Source organism: Taurulus bubalis (assembly GCF_910589615.1).
Source record: "Taurulus bubalis genome assembly, chromosome: 13".
NCBI classification, from domain to species: domain Eukaryota; kingdom Metazoa; phylum Chordata; class Actinopteri; order Perciformes; family Cottidae; genus Taurulus; species Taurulus bubalis.
In genome coordinates, this window is record NC_136601.1 from 4,512,488 (window position 1) to 4,533,503 (window position 21,016).

Below are 21,016 nucleotides of genomic sequence, written 5' to 3' on the forward strand. Positions count from 1 at the left end.
TTTTCTGTTCCCTTCTAATGAAGTAACGTCCCCTTTAAGTTGGTGTAATAATACTATTCCTTCCCATGTGTCACCCTTCAGATCTTTCATTTATGTGATTTCATAAGTTTATGCACAATCACACAGGCAATCGCGCCGATAGCTCCTTTGAAATATCATATAACCTTTATTTACATAGATGCTGATTAAATAGAATGTTACAATAAAATTATCGCATGGATGTTTGATCTATGTACAGAACTCAGAGCGTGTCAAAGTGTGCAGATACTGAGAAGTGACGCGAACAGGCCTGCATGCTTGCAGACACACTTTTCGCTCAGAATAAAAGAAGAAGAAGAAAGATGACTAATGTTACACTTCAGGAGGGATGGAGTGACACATCGACTCCGCGCTGTGCATGTAGAACAAAAAGAAAGAAAGGGTGATTTAAATATTTGGCAGATCCGATTCCTTTAACAGAAGAATGCGAATAAATGGCAAGCAACAATAATTGCACAACTTTCCACCTCCCTCCCTCCCTCGTAAAAACGGACGTGAAAAAAAAATGTTCACACAATTTGTCAGTCTTACTGTACCATAACAGCTTGGGTTGTCTGGAAGGAAACAGGATATTCCTCAAATACGGTGGAGAAACCTAAACGACAGACTTGGAAGGATTTACAAGTCCGATTAATAAATTATATAGAGGAAGAAAAAAAGAAAAAAAAGAGGAGGGGAGGATAACAAAAATATTCTTGAAATGTTTTTTAAATGTATATATTCTCCTTTTTTTTGTTAACATCCGTGCAAAAAAGTTTGGGAAGAAAAAAAAAAGTCCCCTTTATTTTTTTTAAATATTCTTTTTTGTTGTTGCTCATATGAAAACCACAGGCCGCCTTCACTGTCAATCGTCCACCTCGATTTCCTCGTCGTCCTCCGAGAATTCATCCGTAGTTTGGTCTCTGGAGGAGGACGGGGACTGCGGGAAGGCCCGGTGTCCTTGGGAGGTCGGGGAGACGCTGGGGGACCTGGCCTCGGGCCCCTCGGGCCCCTCGCCCTGAGACTCCTCGATGCTCTCCATGCTGACGAGCTTCTGCAGGGTCTGCGGGTTGATCTTCTTTAGCGACTCCACGTCCGCCTTCATCTCCTCCAGGTCCCGCTTGAGTTTGGCCCTGCGGTTCTGGAACCAGGTGATGACCTGCGCGTTGGAGAGCCCGAGCTGCTGCGCGATCTGGTCCCGGTCCGCCGGGGAGAGGTACTTCTGGTACAGAAACCGCTTCTCCAGCTCGTAAATCTGGTGGTTGGTGAAGGCCGTCCGCGACTTTCTCCTCTTCTTCGACGTCTGCCTCTGTCCGAACGCGTTGACGTGCTCGCGACCTTGGAAGAAGGGAAACATGCAAGACGAATGAAACAACTGCGAGGATCACTCACTCATTACCTCCCCAAAAAACTACAGCAGCAACAGAGGACTCTGCTCCAGGCCTGTCCTCGGTTTACACGCTTGTTTTCATACTTTAAATATCAAAATATATATATATTTTTCCTTGATTTCCCTAATTTTAGGAACTTTGTTGGACAACTTTGTTGCAACTGAGCTGGCTAAATTATAACATGTTGTCAACATTGTCACAAATAAAGAAAATATCAAAAAATAAATAATTAAATAATGTATAAAAATGGCGAAATTAGCACCATATTTTGTGCCAAACAATACATTTTAAACACTATTACAATTGTACGGTGAATGTGTGTGTGCAGTGTAACAGACATTTACAGACCAGTCTGTCCATTTTCATCCATCATAGCTCTGCATGCAGTACACAGGCCACAGTGTCTGATGACTTTTCGACATAAAACAGATCATATGCATGCACATTCAAAAACTTCCACGTGCCAATGTTTCGCATTTACGCATTCCCATACAGCTGTCCGAGCTTTTCCACATCTAACGTCTACACACACTCAGCTGTGAGTCAGCTGTGATCGTGTTGCTCGCTCTCCTTCAATAACATGTTACATGTATCTGTTGTGTAAGCTTGCATTAAAACAGAAACCCCCGCGCGCCTTTACCTTCCGCCGCCTGGATAACGCTGACTTCCAGCCCCTTGAACGTTTTGCTGGCGAGCTCCTCCAGCGCGCACAGCGGCGACGAGGGAGTGGTGATCCCGTTCCGCGCGGAGTTGGAGCCCGAGACTTTCTCCAGCACTCTGGGCGGACAAATACTGGCCACCGACTTCTTCACCGAGGGCTTGTTTAGAATATCCTCAATGCTGAACGGCGTTAGCGGCTTGTTGGAGTTGGCCGGCGGCGGCAGCTGGTCCAGGGGAGCCCGCCTCCTCTCCTCGCCGCTGGACTGCAACACAGAACCCGCCTTCATGTCTTTACTGGAGGTCATCGCAGTCCCGAAGAATCGCTGCTTCCAGAAAAGTTGATTATTTCATTCAAATGGCAGTTTCAAGACGAGTGTTTCCTCTGGCGTTTTCTCGTAGACCCTCTATATGTTGACACTCAAAAAGCTGCAACTTAGCTCGCCTGAGAGCTTTCCTCCAACATAACCACGCTCCTCCGGGCGTGTTGGAAAAGGCAGCCGGACTGTATTCCCCTCAGAGAGCCGCAGTTCCTCTGCCGAGCTCCATGTAGATCTTTAGGAAGTCACAGACTGGAGGGGGTGAAGCCCTGCAAGGGTAAAACAAGCTGTCTCGAGCAAGAAAAAGAAAGCGACTGCTAACGAGTTATTGTTGATTGGGCGAAGTTCAATTAGAGTAACACTACACTACTTGCTGACCCGCTGCTGCGTCTTAAAGGGCCGGGCCATAATAACTAATTGGACGTGCGGGATAGGAGGAGTCTGTGGCTGCGGAGGAGGAAGATGCCCTGAATGTTTATGCATCTGTTTCCCTCTGCTGGTGTGTTCTGCAAGGAAAGGGAGAGCTTATTGCCACCAGCATCTTTGCATTATGGAAACGTTTGGAGGAAACAGCGAGCCTCCAGTCGCGCTATTCATTTAGTCATTTTCGTGCGTAATTACGCATGGAGCGTTATGCGTAAAATGCGCGTTATGGCGCTGTGTTGCACGGGATTCTTGGCTTAAAATGTAGCCACAATGAGCACATATATACGGACCCGACTGTGAAGTCTATTAAACTGATTTGCCTACAAGTAAACAGAAGCTGTTCAGGTTTAACCCTTTGTTCACCGCGAAGGGTGATGGATTTTCTTCTTCTTCTTTATGACAGCAGATTGGTGATACATGCTTCTAATCTGAAACCAACAATGTATGTATGTTTAAAATATGGCTCATATGTATTTCCTGTTTCACTATAATACTATTAAATATTTCATATTATAAAGGTTTCATTTCTGAGGCTGAAGCCAGACATTATTCATATACAAAAAAGATGAAGAAAATATTACATTTCAGGGTTAGAATTTGTTCATTCCTTTTTCTTCGTGCTATTTATTTATGTTATATTATTTATCCTTGGTATATCAGGCGCGCCATTGTGACCCTGCAGGTTCACTCCACAGTTACAGTTCTGTAATGTGATGCGCAGCGTGAAACACGCGGATATTAAAGGTGACGCCGGGCTGTTGCTCAGTGTCTGGGGATAGAAAATGTCATATTTTATTTTTTTATTTGTTTTTACTGATGAAGCTTTTAGGATGTAAGAAGAGAAACGACGACGAGCCGGACGCCGAGGAGAGAGCAGGTACGTCTGTGTAGAGGAGACACACCGCGGTGTATTTATTCCAACACTTTTAGCTGTTGTCTCCTCGTGGATCCTTCATTCGTTTCAGTGCATTTTTAGAGAATGCTCACAACATGGAGACGGAACGAAATATACATTTAGCAAATAACGCAAAGGAGGTAAACCCACATTGTATCCGCGAAATAGAACAAAAGCTTCTTAATAACTTAATTGAGCATATATTTTAGCCTCTGAATTATATTCCAACATTCAAGCCAGAGGCTCAATAAAACTGTGGAATTACTCGTTTTTTTTGTTAATACAATCAAATTATTCTGACCCATTTGGAGGAAGCTGCCGCTGCGGAGCGTCTTGTGCCAACAGGAGCATATGGTGACATTGGTTTAGGGACAGAGTTATAAAACAGCAGGAAATTCTATTAGCTACCTTGGAGGTCCACCCTTTGTGGCTGCTTTGAATATATATTTCTCCATAACGAGCAGGAGTGTGCGGGGATAAATTACATTTGGTGGATTCGGACGGAAACATGCATCGTTTTGATAAAACGCTGACCTGAGATCTGAGGATTACCTTGAATACAATATGTTTTGGGGAAATAATGGGGGTTAAAAGACAAAATATATATATATATATATATATATATATATATATATATATATATATATATATATATATATATATATATATATATATATATATATATATATATATATATATATATATGTGTGTGTGTGTGTGTGTGTGTGTGTGTGTGTGTGTGTGTGTGTGTGTGTGTGTGTTTGTTGTTGCACACTTGCCACCTGAAGAAAGGCATGCTTATTTTAAGAAAATGAAAAAAAAATGCAAAAAGACTTGCCAGAATTAACAGAGGTGAGTTTATATTTGAGTTTTCTTTTCGTTTGACATATAAAGGATACTATGATATAATAAAGGATGAAATTATATATTAGAGGATAACATGGTATAATAGATAGATAAAAATGATAATAATTCGCCATGATCCATGCAGGCCTCTATCATCCACACTGGGTCGTGGTTATGAGAGAGGGAGGAAAACCTGCTGATTTCATTTTACTGCCAATTCTAGATTGCATGTCCAGAACGATAAAAGTGCATCTGACCCCACGCGGCTGTAGATTATTAACCTCAGGTGTAGTTTAGGCATGAGCGGCCCAAAAGACCCCCAAAGACCTCCCCGAACACACCGCTCCACTGGGCTCCAAGGTCTGGAGGGTTCCTCTCTTCTTCCTCTGGCTTAATTTAAACGTTAATTACAAGCAGAGGAGCTGACATCATCAATCATCAGCTCTTGATGGATTTAATTGGATGATTCGCTCCTATCAGGATCGGGCTCCTTACACTCCAAAAAGTAGTGCGTTACATGAAGCCACTTTATTATTAGATCTTTTTGGTCCTCTTTGTGAGGAGCAATTCATCAAACGTTTAAAAACCGCTGGTTCTTTTCATTATCTGGAGTTGTAAATGTGCAGAGTTCGTGTCATCCTTTTGGGCTCGATGGCATCAAAGTGGGAACAGTCCCACCCGGGAAAAGGTCGCGAGCTCTCTGCCATTAATCACCAAATTCACTGTGCGCGGATCCGCGCCGGATATCACGGAAAGTATCCGATTCCGGTCGAGAGAAGGTGGCGACGCAATGCAACAACTGCAATAATATTAATAATCCTGAACATTTCATTTGTTACAGTCTGTAACGCCGCGCGGAACAGCTGCGAGGCTCCAGGCCGCAGGTGGGTTAAACACCAGAGATTCTTTTAAATTCAGTTTCAGATTTTAAATATTTGAAGAGCGTTTAAAAATAAAAATAAAACATATTTAGAGGCAATACAATACAAATTACCAAAATGTTTAATTATTATTATTTAATACACACATTCCTTTTTTTATTGATAATACTTATCTAATATATACATATATATATATATATATATATGTATATATTAGAGCATTATTAAATAATATATACATAAATATATATATTAGAGAATTACTAAAGAATATATATATATAGTAGAGAATTATTAAACAATATTTATATATATACACATATATATATTAGAGAATTATTATCAATGAAATAATATATGTATATATATATTGTTTTGTTCTTAAATTATTTATATATATATATATATATATTTTTTTTTTTATTTTTTTTTATTCAGGTTACAAAAACCTTTTAATACAAATACATCTTAAAGGGATATTAAGAAATATGTTACATCATATTATACTGGGTGCAAAAAGCAATAAAATATCCTCCAAGGTCACCTATATGAGTACCATAAATAAATCTCCATAGCAATATTATAAACATAACAAGTTCCACATGGAGACACAAATAACAGAGTTTGATAAGGTCACAATAAAATCAGCACTCAGATTCTCTCAGTCCGTTTCAGATGCTCCTACAGGGTTATTTATTGGAAAATGTACTTTAATCGCGTCCCTAAAATATAAGTCATTTATTTTTAGGTTAATTATGATCTAGTGTATGTGCATATGCCATGATGGCGGCGTTATTTCTTTCTGTCTCCATGATGTTGTGGAGCCGCAGCTCCCCGCGCAGCGTGTCGCCTGTGTTATGGAGCTAAACAGCTGTAAACGCCTCTCGGTATAACACGATACACAGAAGGCTGCCCGGGGGCGCTGTGTGTGTGTGTGTGTGTGTGTGTGTGTGTGTGTGTGTGTGTGTGTGTGTGTGTGTGTGTGTGTTTCCATCTCAACCGGCTGCTTTCCTCTGTAAAACACACTGCGGCTGGTGGATTAAAGGCCCGGATCAAGGTGCTGACGAGGCTCCACGGAAATTCTCTTAAATTACTACTCTTTTTATTTCATTTTGAAATGTACAGAAAATAGTCAACATGTGAAAAAAAAGTAGTATTTGATTAAATAATGTCAAAACAATGTCATATATCAAGTGACAGGCAGGCTGAAAGCCAAGTGATAACACATACATAAAAAACAATACGAAAAATAAATATGGGAATAAATTACTGGATTTTGCAGACTATATATTTTAGAAAAAAAGAAGAAAAAATGCCGTTTTTCTGCGTGCGTTTGTGCATCCTTACGTCTATTACGAGCCACTATCAAATCTCGAGATTGTCAGTCGAGACTAGTCTTTCCAAGCTGTCCTCGAACGCACCTTTACAGCGTGGGCTGCGACGCTCAGGTGTTCATCCTCTCAGCAGCGTCACTCTGTCTGCAGGTGACGTGGTCGGTTCTCATTGGCTGCCAGTCCCCGTCCAAGGCATCGTTTATCCCGCAGAGTTCTTTTGTTTCGCAGCTTCTCTGCTCTTCACGTGTTTCTGGCGTTAATTGGATTTCTGAGGAGAACGTGAGGAGCAGTACTGCTGATGGACAGGAAGTTATTGTGTGATCAGACGTGCAGCCCATCAAACTCACAGCTATAGCATGTTGGCTCTGATGATATACATTTTAAATAAAAACATTATTGCCCTTTGTTATAACAATGAATTAGAAACTTCAATCAATTTGGACATTATAAACAAATGACATCAAAGCTGCAACTGTCTAATTATCATTATCAATGTATCTACAGATTATTTTCTTGATTAATTCTTTCTGTCTCCGAAGGCTGAAAGCCAAAGATGTTCATTTTACCATCAAAGGAAACAAATCCTCACAATCAAACTGCTGAAAGGTGAGTTCTTTTCATATTTTCTTGAGAAATGGCTGCAACTATAATCAATTATCAAAAGTGTTGTCAAATGTAGGTTAAGGTAATTGACCGTTGCTTAACTGATCAATGACTTTGGTTCTAAATAACACCCTTGACCTCTCCTCTCGCATAAAGTATCATGAGATATTTTAATATAGGGAACACGTCAAATATAACAAAATGAAGAGCATTTCAAAATAGTAGCCTGCCTTCCAAAATCACTTGATTTGTAAAAATGTTGGTCATAACTGCTCAAATGTTGAGATTTTTTTTTTAAAAGTGGTACCGGATTTTGGGTAAAATAGATTTGAAAGAGATTCTTGCTTTCAAATCAACCTTTCACAGCTTGACTGACGTCAGCCGGCACACAACTTGTATCCTTTTCGGTTATGGGAACTATTGTCCTCCCTGTAACAGTGTATATTGTATATTAGTGTATTTTCTGTGTTAATCATTAGGTGTAAGATGAGGTGACGCTGTTATAGATGATGGCTGATGCAGACACCGTGCACTATACCAACTTCACACATCTGCTCTGACCGTATGCACACCAGTAAACAGCAGTGCACAGACTTTACTGCGTTGTTCCTCCACTCATCTCCTCTCACACTGAGCCATTTGGAATCCCATCAAAGGCTGCGGAGATCCACAAATAAATAAACATGCTTCCAGGGCACAACGCTACTGTAGACCTCTGTGGCTCCATTGAGCTCCTACACACACACACACACACACACACACACACACACACACACACACACACACACACACACACACACACACACACACACATACACACACACACGCGTCTCCAGGGACTCTCTAATGACCCACCGGGGCCCATTTAAGGCCGTACAGGAGGAAGCGTGGAGGCTGTAAGCAGCGTCACAGCAGCATTGAGGCTGAATGCTTCTCCTGTTTGACTCTTGATTAGCTTCATTACTGCGTAATTAGCCCGGTGACTGGAGCTACACGCCGTGGAATCTGATATTACATTCATATTCTTAGCGTGTGTGTGTGTGTTGCCTAAAGACATCTTATCCAAGTGGAGGGACTAAAATGACCGCACACTAATATTGTTGTAATTATATATCACAGCTGCATGGCCATTGGAGAACATTCATTCTTCTTGCAAAGGGCTGTTGGTTGCTTTTATACCCCGTGGGACGTGATGATGGAGTTATTCTGATTCTTTATTAGTTAATAATGACCTCATAGGTAAACCTGCATATGTAAGTTGAAGATGTCAAACCTGTATTGTTCACAGGCTCTGGAATTGAAAGACATTTGACAGCATAAGAAACTCTAATGTTTCGATTTTTCCTTCTTTTTTATCTTGAATTGAGCTTTAAACTATTATTATACAATTTTTTGGGGAGTTATTTGCAAACATCAGAATCACAGCAACGATCATTTTACTTTTAATTCGACGTGAAGACAATATTTCAAAACTTCACTGTGAATTATTTCAGTCTTTTTTCTTTTATAAACGTCACTGACCAGATTCAGCATATTTTCTTTGCCTCTCTGATTAATGGATTTGTTTGAGCGTCCTGCACCATTTGGGCTCCCAAGATGGACGACAACAGCAAATAGGACGGCCACTCGGCCCGTCACAACATACAGTTCCACAAGTTGAAATAAATAAAGAAATGAAGCACGTCTGAACATGAAATGTAACAAAATCATCATGATGATACAGTGTTCTCCGTCCTAGTTTCTATGCATATGATTTGGTATACATGCGCACTAACACACAGATGCAGAGCGCACCATCTGTTTATGAGTCGGTCGCCAGAGCAAAGACCTTCCTAACCTAATATCTAAGAGTTGTCCAAAGGGCTCGAAAACTATTGCAAACTCACACTTCTGGCACTTCCAAAAATTGCCAAATTATGGAAATAACATGTAGAAAAGTTCAATTCCAGGTCTAAAGCAATGCAATTCATGTTAAAGGCCTGCTGCAGATGAATCAAGGCTTTGTCCTCTTTCTCTCACTCTTTTATGAGTCACTGGCAGACTCGTATTTATGTGTTGCAATTATACAGCGAAGTACAGCTCTGACATTTCACTTGCTTCTGTGCAGCAACAAAACAAAATGTATGTCGCAGCATCATGACGCTCATTACTTGTCCATTCGTTCCACGGTTTTAGCTCTTAAATGAACCGAGAAAAATGTTCTGTTTTTCTTGTTTTTCTGAACGGTAAAACAATGAAAGAGCAGCGTATATACAGGATGTTTGACTACAGCCTGAACTGAGATAAAAAAAAAAGGAAAAAGAAAAGCCATGGCCTCCACTCAAGGCTCCTAGAGCCCATCTTCTCATGTCCCTGTACATATCTGTGGCAAATGAAGACAAATGCTTGTGAGAGCACACCGCGTTCCAGGGGAGTTTTCAAACAAATTAATCACTTGCAATTCTGCCCTTGTCCACTTGGGCGCCCCCTGCGGGCCCCTGAATGCAGGCTATACGTAATGAGGGGCCTCGTCGCCGAACTACGAGCTCCTCCAAACGCTGGGGAAAGTATAAATGAACGAGTGAAGCCACCTCTCCGGAGGGGCGTCGGCTTCTTTAGATGGCACGGCGGCCCGACCTCCGAGATCACCCCGAGCCCTCCTAGCCGGTCCTCCTCTCCCTCCTCACATCAGGATTTCATTAAGTGGTGAGCAGAAGAAGAAAAACCCCCTCGCCCTCTCCAATCCTCTCCACTCCATCACCACCACCACCACCACCCGCCCTCCTCCTCCTCCTCCTTTGCTCTCTCCTGCGCCACTTTGCTCCCAAACCAAAAAGGAGGAAATAGCTCGTCTGGTCGCTGACAGACTTCGGGTTTGGCCCGAAAGATAAATGACCCAAAGCATTCGAGTTTAACACGTTGACAAAACCCACCTGATCTGTGGGATTAATGCAACCAAATCTCTGGAGAAAAGAAAAGGGGAGAGGGGTCGGGAGAGGCGATGTGGAGTCACAGGAGAGTAGAAGGTCATCGTGAAGGTCAAACAATATTTAGGATAAACACACATCCAGAGCTGTGTGTTGCATCTCGTGCTTCGTGTGTTTGGGACTCTTGATGCTTGAAGAACACAAGCAGCGCTTTCACTGAAACACACATTCAGAATCTGACGTCATTCGGAGCAGAAGTTCAGTTTTTTAAACATTCCGACCACAACAAAGTACGTTCAGCGGAAACTTGAAGAAGCCAGCGGAAAACAAGAGTATTACGACTCGTTGTCATATCTTATTGCGTTTATTTGCCCCCATTATTAAATATTGTTACTTTTAAGGTGTCTAAAATGTCACTTTATCATCACATTTTAAACTTTATTTTTATTTTTATGAACTCCATGTCTAAATGCAGTTTAAATGCCTTAAGGAAGTGTTGCTTATCCCATTTATAGATACTTAATATGTGCACAACACGTTGACAACAGGCAGCTTTAAATCAGTAAAGCTGCACAGCTGGTTGTCTGTGGTTGATTTGTTAGCAGGTTTATGGCTTTACAAGCAGCAAAATGTATGAGTCCAATGTAAATATGCATATCATCTTAATGAGGTCATCTCCAGAGTACATTATAGATGTGGATGTGGTCGTTGCGTCATCCTTTTGTCCTTATTATTATGATTATTGCTGAACGATCCCCACGGGGACGGCGGTGATTGAGTTGCTGTTATCTTCTATTTAAAGTGGAGGTGAAAGGTGAAGGCCCAGTGTATACTTTTACCTGTTAACAGTCACGGGGCGGCGCTGGAAAACGTTCAACATTTCATGCTGAGTGTTCATCCCTGTCTGCTCGTGGAAATGTTGCTTGGCTCGAATGTGGATCTTTTTTATTTTTGTCCATTTTCTTTTGCATTTTTTTAACAAAACCCAGCCGGATCTGGGGATAATGTGCAGCTCAGTATCAGCAGACGAATAATTGGAAATCATATAAAAATCATACTTCTCAGACCAACACATGTATTGTGGCCTTGTTTGGTGCAATAACACTCCGCTTCTGTATGAATTATGTTTTTTTGTGACCAAAACAAACAAAACAAAGGTATCCCCGCTTTACCCTGCCCACAAAAACAAAATAATGACACATGATAAGAATAAATCATATTTTAATTTAAACACATACAACAGACATGGCGGCAAAGGAGGTAACTGCTATTTTTATGAATTCAATGCTATTAATGTACTTGTGCCTCTTTGTATATAAGGCCAATAATTCATCGTACTCTCTCTGTGATGATCTCATCACTATTGTACCTCCATTATGTTGCATTAGATGTCTTCACATAGCTTTTCTTTCAATCATTTTATTTTAAGTTTATACAATTTACACATTACCTCAAACTAGAAAAAAAAAAATATATATACATAAATAAAAAAAAAAAATACATAACAGCATAACAACCAACTATACGAACAATCAGACAAGGACAGAAAAACACGGATATAAATCAAACATAAATCAGACATAAATCATCATCCTCCATAATGAACCTAAATATATCACATAGCTTTTCATACCCAGAAGTCTGCAGTAAACAAAAACAAAACCCAGACAGTTTGAAGTAATTTAAGGTATATATATATATATATATATATATATATATATATATATATATATATATATATATATATATATATATATATATATGTGCATTTCTTATTTGGCTGTGTGACTTTGTCAGACCCTTCCAATGTCTGGTTGATGTTTCCACTCTACATGATGAATCGACCCTGAGTGGAAAAGTAAAAAGTGCGGCTCGTTATTCACTGCAGACTGAAGATGTGTTCACCTCAGATTAGACGTCCAGCAGAGAGCAACAGGTGCACAAATGATTATCTGTAATTCCCGGTGTTTGTTTTGCCTACTTGGGCGACCAGATGGATGGAGGTGCTCGCACAGGACCGACATGACTGCCAGCAGTTTTAATCATTTTGAAAGTAAATGCAATATGCCTTTGTGTGATTGAGACCTAATGTGAAATCTTGAATTCTCATGATGCAGAAAGCAGCTCTCACCTCAGCAGGATAAAACACACACTGGGACGTGTTGGCAAACACTCTGCTATTTGGCCCAATTACGGAGGGCTTCATGGAATACTGAACGTGTCCACATGGGTGAAATATAAGCTATTAAACGAAGTGTATTGCAGCAGAGGGGCAGCGCAGCGCTGACTGGGACATGTTTGGATGCTTCACGCCAGCTGTTAAATCATGAATCGCTCCTTTTTACTTCTCAAAGATTCAAATTGAAGTCGCTCTTTTGGAAATTTGAAAGTGATAAATGGATGAAGATGAAAAGTAAAAATAAACATCCAGAAAATGTGATGCTTTCAAGAGACGCTAAAGTCTCACAACAAAAGAAAGAGGAAAATATGGAACAAACCTGTACACAGTCACTGATGCACTTACCGCTGGAAAGCAATGATGTTCAAAGATTTATGAACCTTTTTCTTTTGACAAAGCACATATACTTCTCTTTTCCTTTGGCTTCCTTCATTTCTCAGATTGAGATATTTTAATGGGCAGAAAAACAGGAAACGTAGCAATAGGGGAAAAAAAAAAAGTCAGGGAAGCATAAATATTAAGGGAGTGAAAATACAAAGCGAGGCCTTGGCCCGATCCGTGTCCATAACTTACTCTCTTCGCTGCAGTTCATAAATATTAAGAATAGGCTCACACTCCATGGAGAAAAACCCAAAACCTTTTATGTGTATGCAGAGTCTGACTTCTCTGTTGCATGTGAGGAACCGATAGTTTACAGTGTGGCTCATCGACAGCATAATTAATCCATGTCGGAGTGTCAGTTTCCGGATTTTAGGGATAGACTTTCTGGCCGTACGATGAACTGACCGCTTCTTTCTTTCACAGTAACTCTCAAAAGCCCCCTCCTTGTTCCATTTAACACTGTCTGCCTGCATGAATACAAAGAGTCAGACATGCATGCGTTCACCTTCCCACTCCCACCCAGCCACTTCCTCTATGAGTTTATTTCCTGCAGCACAGCCCTTTTAATAAATCTCTCTCCGTTTCCTCCGTTTCATTTCACGTATATGTTATTATATTCTTACCATATTTTCCATGTTGTCGCTGTCATCACTTCAGTGCGTCCCAGTTGTAGAGTTGCTGGTCGTGTTGGTTTTGCTGGTAGTTTATGTGGTGGTTTGGTTGGGCTAATACCTAATCACCTTTGTTTCTTTTTAATCCTGTGCACCTTCCTATGGGAGGAGCCGCTATAGGAGCAGAAACAGTCTTATTGGTCGGGTGAGACATAACAGAACTTTGTTTTTATATTAGACTGAATCCAAGAGGAAGAGGCAGTGGAGAGAGGAGGAAACTACAAGGATGGTATGAGTCCTAACGCCCTTGTTAAAAAGTAAAAATGCAGATTATTTTCCTCTAGCTCATTTTAAAATGCAAAACAAATTCTGCTCAGCCTTCCAGCTAATTCTGCTGATTTGATATTCAGTATTTCACCTTTAGATATACATATAACTCTGTAATTTACAATATAACAACATAACTCTGTGTGATTTACACTATTTTCCTCTATGAATTCCATTTAGAGTCATTGTGATGTTCACTCAGATCATACCATAATCTTTGTTTTATTCGCTTTATTGAGGGAACATGCAAAAAGATGGCGACCAATATTTTAAGATACATTCAGTGTGAATGTTCTAAATCCGATACATAAGAGAAATGTGATCCCCGCTGCTTTAAACATGTAGCTAAAAATGTAGTTTTTGTCCACTTTGTGCACTAAGTGAGTGTTTGTATCCTGCATCCTCTTGTATGTATTTCTGGCTATTAAAATCTATATTCAGGGCCTGTTCACTTGCAATCTGATCACCACTGATACATTTTAGTCCAGGCCTCGGAAATGTTTGCAGAGGCAGAAACTCCAATCTGCATTTTCCCCCAAACTACCAGTGACTTTAAAAACAATAAAGGAAAAAAAGAAACTTGAACACATCAGTCAACTTTGTGTCCCATTTATTCCTCCAGAGGATCGACAGTCTGTGTGCAGCGGCCGTGGCACACCCCTCCGTGACCACATCCGCCGTAAGCAGCCGGAGATGAAACGATATGGAGATTATCGGGACGAAAAGCCTCCCAGCTTGTCACGGGATGCAGAGCGTATTGTACATCCACATGTATTGAACACAAACCTGTCACCGTCTGTGACAGCCCCATTCATCACACACAAAGCCAATCCTGTCAGCGGCACAATGCGCTCTATCGGTCCCTCCTCACTCCCCCCCTCCACTTCTAAGTGACAGCGTTGAAATGAGCATTTGGACACCCGGGTATGTATTCAAATGATTTGTTTTTTTTCCTCCGCCTCCCACTGAAGCCAATTTCCAGAGGCTAATAAACTTGGGAATTATTTCATCTCGTATAAGGGAATGGTGCTCAGTGAAACATCAAAAGGTCCCGTGGGTGGTTGCCGTGGAAGTTGGTGAATCTGTCATTTCAAATCCAGAAGATTATCACCAAAGAAAGTACGACTGGAGTTCAAACAAGTGGATTACTTTGGATCTACTGGAGCAAAAATGCACCTTTTTTCTGACATGATCTTTCAAGAGGATTGTGTGTCATCATCTTAAACAGCTATCATCAGAAAGAGCAGCCTCTGTTGCTGTGCTGACTCTGAGAAGACCGGGTGCTGAAAGCCAAATAAGAGTTTGAGTTGCTTCAACGCTGTCTGTTATTTAGTAACATATACTTTTTTTGTGGTTTAACTCCACCGACATGATGAACTCCAGAGCAGCTTTGCAGACCATCCTGGTGTCAGAGTAAAGTCTCCTGCATGTCCATGTGTCTGTGTTCCTGTGTGAGATGTTTGCATGTGTGTGGGGTTCATGTGGGTTTGTGTGTGTGTGTGTGTGTGTGTGTGTGCATGTGTGTGTGCCCTGAGTCAGCACAGTCCCAGTAATTACCCATAGATCCAGAGGCAGAGGGGCTTTGCAGCGCTGACAGGGAGAGCATCATTTCCCGAGTGTTCCCAGGGAGCGCAGACTGCAATAACACCACTCAACAGGCCTATCAAGTTGATCCACATCACATTTCCACACAACCGCAAACACCTAACCCGTTTATGCTGCAAACAACGGCAGCGAGCTCATAAGGAAACTCATTGCTGTTTGGGGATGTAATCCGATGAAGTGCCTTCTTAAATCACGTCTCTTTTTACTGTACACGCAACATCGGGTAAAGAAACGTTGGTCCCAATATGTGTTTGATGAACATAATGAGACTTTTTCAATAACACATTCATAAAGAATGTATGAATTTCTGGCAGAATTGGAGCCATCGCGGTCGACGACTTCTGCCAAAATGTTCCGTTCACTTTGCGTCACCGTCCCGGGAAGCTGAACGCGTCCAAAGTGTCTCAACACCGGCGTTATCGATGGCGACTCACAAACCTCATCACACGGGTTGATCTGACATCTTATTGACGTTTACGCATCAGCCGCTGTTTGTCTTGAGGCTGTCACTCCACAGACACCGAAGGTCTCCGGGCTGAATGGCGTTTCATTGGATAACATCAGGCAGTGTTATTGCTTGTGTTTTGAAGTTATTGTATGAGTAGATATTTTGATAATCTTGTTTTCATCCACTGTGCAGAACATTGGAGTTTATAATCTGAGCACCACTCACGGAAACTCATCAAATACTGCAGTAAACACTGTAATACTGTAGATTTATATCTTATGCTGGACACACATTTTCTTAAAGGGCCGGTGCGCAGCATTTTGGGTGATCGATTAGCAGAAATGGAATATAATATTCATAACTATGTTTTCCTCAGTTTGCAATCACTTGAAAGTAAGAATTGTTTTGTTTTTGTTTTCTTAGAATTAGTTGCTTATAGGAGTGGCCATGTTTCTACAGTAGCCCAGAACGGACAAATCAAATACTAGCTCAGAGCCTTTTGCATTTTTACGTTACTGGAAGGCCACTGTTCTTCGACCGCTGTACCGCCAGGTGCCGTCTGAATTGCTCCTAAAGTATATTGGTCATTTTAAAAATGTTTTATTTCAAGACAAAAGACCAAACCACTGTTTGCATTGTTAGCATGCTAGTTAGTCTGACATATTGTTAGCATGCTAGTCAGCCTGACATATTGTTAGCATGCTAGTCAGCCTGACATATTGCTAGCATGCTAGTTAGCCTAACGTGAGTTTGTAGATAGGAGTGTGGCCTTTGCTTTGTTGTTTGCTAAAATGAGCTAGCCAAGGATGATTTCCTGGCTGTTCTGTGTCGAGCAGCATGTTGCCAGCTGGTGAAATTGTAGTTGAATGTTAATATAACACACTAACCCGAGGTAAGCCTTCTCTATGTTAAATGCGAAGGGCCCACCTGATGACCCTGTAGACACATATTCAGTGTAATACCATGTTACTTTATTTGGTAAGACAGGTCAGGAGATATAATTCAAGATGAAGTCTCTCAAAGTAAAGAGGTGATACAGTTACAGTGATGATTGAAGGACAGGAGAGTGAGCCTGATGACGCTGCTCCTGAGCAGATACGATATTATCCCCCTCATGCTGCCAAGTGTCGGCTCTTATAGGTGCACTTTATGTCAGAGAATGCCGTGATTTGTTTCTGATATAACGAATAACCATTTGTAAGTCTTGTGGTGCTACATAAGTCGGGATGACGGCTGGATCAGTGAGCGCTCCGCGGCATTAAGAAAATACTTCCCATCAATCCAGTGGGACACAGCCACGAATGTTCAGCCTAAGCAGATACAAAGTAGAGACAAGGCTGGGTCAAGCCGCCGGGTGCTCTCCGCCCGGATGAGAGAAAGAGTTAAAGGCGGCTCAAAGGCAAGCTAGAGAACGACGTTGCCTGTCATGGGGCCCGGTAGATTTATGACGACGCAGCTTGATAGCCACTGCAGGGCCCAGTTATAGGTGAAAACATTATTTAACATGAATACTGGGCTTAACTTTTGGCACAGGGCCAGTTCCTTAATACTTAAAGTTTTAAAACATGATTGTTTCACGTGTTTTCGCGTATCATTCCCATGTGTTATTCATAACTAGAAAGAACCGGGGCTCACCTGGTTGTTGTTTCTTTTCATAAAGAAAAAGCCGCCGCTTATATTTCATTGACTGCGAACGTTTCCACTAAGCTGTTGGAGTGAGCTCATTTGGAAGTCAGTGCAGTTTTCCCTGGTGAATACACCCCCTGCCCTTCCCCCTTTGCGCTTTTATTTTTAATTAACCTCTCAAAGATACTCTGTTGTTGCTTCCTGTGTCTGTGCCAGCGAGGTTAATGATTTCACCAGTCCAGGGAGACGCTGCAGAGGACAGATCAATGCACCTCAATTCCCTGCGCCTCATGTTCAGTCTCACTCGCCGGACCACAGTGAAAAGGAGCAGGGGGCCGATACTGATTGTGTAGCGCCTTCCCTCTGACACGTGTGCAGGCACTCTGCATGTCAACAAATGGACAAGCACACAAACACACACACATGGCTAATTCAGGACGCGGAGGACGCACACTGAGAGCATATTGAGTAGCTGCAGGGGCCACAGGGACGGAAACACCAGGATCACTGCCATGTTAAGGAACAATTAATAGCCTCAAACTAACATGATTCTGTTTAAAACAGAAGAGTAAAAATAAAAAAATAAAAAATAAAGAAAATCTTTGATAAAATTTAATTCAGGATTCAAGACAACATTTGAAACATTTGACAATTGAAAAACATTCATGGAACATTTTCAGGCTGGTAAAGAAATATGAAAATAAAGATTTAACAACATGCTGCTAATTTAATTGCTGATTGTCAATTCATTTGGCATTTTAGAATAATTAAAGGTGATTTTAAACTCATCACTTTAAAAGGTCACCTTTCAACCAACCAATAAAAAACAATTTTATTGTACTTTATATAGACTGTATAATTGGATGAAAACTGACCACTTGTTCACCAAAGCTGGTGAGCAAAAAGGTACGACGAACTACGATGTAACTCTAAATAAACACCGCTTTAAATCCTTTTATGAGGACAACAGAGAACATGCTCTAATTAATTGCGAATCTGTCAATACTGAGTGGAAAAGCGTGAGGTTGTGTTTACTCATTTACTCTTTCAGTGACGGATCATTGACTTCTTTGTCAACGTGGATGTTTATATTTCAATATTGATCCCGAGGTAATAATGACCACGTCTGTGGAAACACGTCGTTAAGAAGTCGGTGTGTTTTAGTAAAATATGACAATGTGCAAATCTGTAAGACGGAATAACACTTTTTTCCCTATATTGTTTTCTCCGTGCATACCCTGAGTCAGAAGAGTCACACTTTGCATGTCCACCAATAGAGTCTAATGATGTTTATGCACTTCCTGCAGACCTTCCCCTGCACATTCACATGCATGAAGCTACCGGAGGAGAATTGCGAAATGCCAGAATTAGCATGTGTGCGCATGAAAACCAACAATTCCAAGCGTAACCGCCGTATCTCCCTTTGGACAGGAACAACCAAACGCCGTGGAGCAGCACATGATAGAGCCGTTAAAGCACGAGAACTAAAGTTGGCCTGCTGACAAGAGGACAGGGGCTTCCCGTTGAGTTCATCTCAGCACGTCTCCACGACTATCTGCCTAACACTCACTCTTCCACTCACAATAGCTCCTTCCATCTCTCCACTCCCTCCCTCCTTCCCTCGGCCTTGATATGTAACAGAACTCAGAAGGAAGATGGAGTAGACGTACATAATCAGAGCCGGGCCTCCCTCCCCACCCCGTCTCCCATTGTGTCTCCATCAAACCACCGGCAGCCGTGACCATCTCCACTATCCTCTGCTCGTGAACACCTTTGAAACATCAAAACTGGCCGGCCGTAGGGAGCCAGGACGTTAAAAACAGTACATTGACAGTGCTGCAGGTATGCGGCGCGTTGGCCCGAGCTCTGAACCGACCCCACGCTGGGCTCCGTTCACATTTGGATGTCTCTATCTGTGGAAAATTCATCCCTTCCCCGTCTTCGACCTCCTATCCCCACTCCCCCGCCTCCCACTAGCGCAGAGCTGGCAGCCAGGATGCATCAATCACTGCACGCCAGGGGGATGACATCATGGCACATTGGCAGGGCTATCTAAGCGGGGACAGGGAGTTTTTTCGGAGGGCTAACAGAGATAAATAGAACAACTCTTGGTTCCATCTTTCTCCGTGAGAACCTTGTTTTTTTGTTTTATCAAGAATCGAGGACGGCGAGGGTCCGACTCGCGTCCGCGAGCTGTCGGCACCGCTCTCCACTTATTCCCCATTCCCGTCCCCGTATTCGGCAGCCCGGCGTTGGTTTTCATCGGCAACAAACGTCTGGCCTGCAGCTCATGTTTGTGTCACGAGCCTGAATGAAGTTTAATGACGCGAGAGTGCAGCTGATTTCTGCTATGTGCAACACGATCCCCGAGGACCCACCAAGATGATCAATAAAATCCTTCTTTGAAATAGTTGGAAATGTTACCCATCGTCAACACACACTTCTCATCTAATGGTGAACATTACAGTTGAGTTAGTTGCTTTTTGATTTATCGAGTTTTCAGAATAGCTGGTGCAGTATTTTCAGCAGTATGTCTAAACATTTGACAGTTTTTGTCACAGAACAGCTGGAATTATGTTAATGTAAAAGCGTAAACAGCCCAAGATATGATCAGCTGATGAAGACTGATTGCAGTTAACATGCTGGTTGAAATGTGCAGAACTGTGAAGCAGGTTAAGCAATAACCGTTCGTGTCAACGCAAACTAGCTTTGAAATGTAAATAAAAAAACATTGAATTACTATATTGTGCATAAAGGCTTTAGATATCAGGAGTTGAGCATTATAACTAAATCTAATCTCGGTAATCTAAAGTAACGATACAACACACCTCTGCTCCCGAGCACTCTCATAAGAGCATGACTGACAGAGGAGAAACTGATATGGGAGAGAAAATCTGGTTTTGCTTTCGCCCCTCGTCTCTCTTTTGGCCTGTGAGAGCCAATAAATCCCATATCCAGAGCTATTAGATTGACAGAGCTGAGCGCCGTTTGATGTTCAGATGTCTGAGAGCGGCCTCTGCACATTCCAGGGGCCAAATGCGGGTTTGGCTGTCATCAGCAGGCCTACTTTTGGACCTCGGTGGCATGCACGTCAATTATCCGTGCCTTTGACAATTATGTGTCCAAGATAATGCTTGTCTTTTCACCTTTTCACCTGCGCCCAAAGCGCTGCAGGGCGGCACCATCGACATGGTGCAAGATAGCGTTCAGGCTGCCTCTATCTGGCGCTTAGTGCCGTCAATTGTTGGAACGAACAGCATGCAACGTTCATCTTTAAAGGTGCTAAATTAGAAATTCAGATCAGTAAACAGCTATTTTCTATGTAAATATACAGTGGAGAGATTGAAGTTTCTCTCCCTCTGTGTGTTGTAATCTGAGCTTCTCTGTGCTTTGTTTACGTACCCACTGGCTAGCTAACACCACTGGCTAGCTAACCGCCGCCGCTCTGCACTGCGCTAACCGCCGCCGCTCTGCACTACGCTAACCGCCGCCGCTCTGCACTGCGCTAACCGCCGCCGCTCTGCACTGCGCTAACCGCCGCCGCTCTGCACTGCGCTAACCG

At 42.0% G+C, this 21,016-nt stretch overlaps 1 protein-coding gene across 1 annotated transcript; it reads right to left on the reverse strand.

The window, feature by feature from the left end:
* Nucleotides 1–883: 883 nt before the first annotated feature.
* On the reverse strand, nt 884–2,374 carry lbx2 (ladybird homeobox 2; the record flags this gene model as incomplete). Its single annotated transcript, XM_079228671.1, has 2 exons — nt 884–1,356; nt 2,050–2,374. The coding sequence occupies 2 exons, from the start codon at nt 2,372–2,374 to the stop codon at nt 884–886; spliced, it is 798 nt and encodes a 265-aa protein (XP_079084797.1).
* Between the last annotated feature and the right edge of the window lie 18,642 nt (nt 2,375–21,016).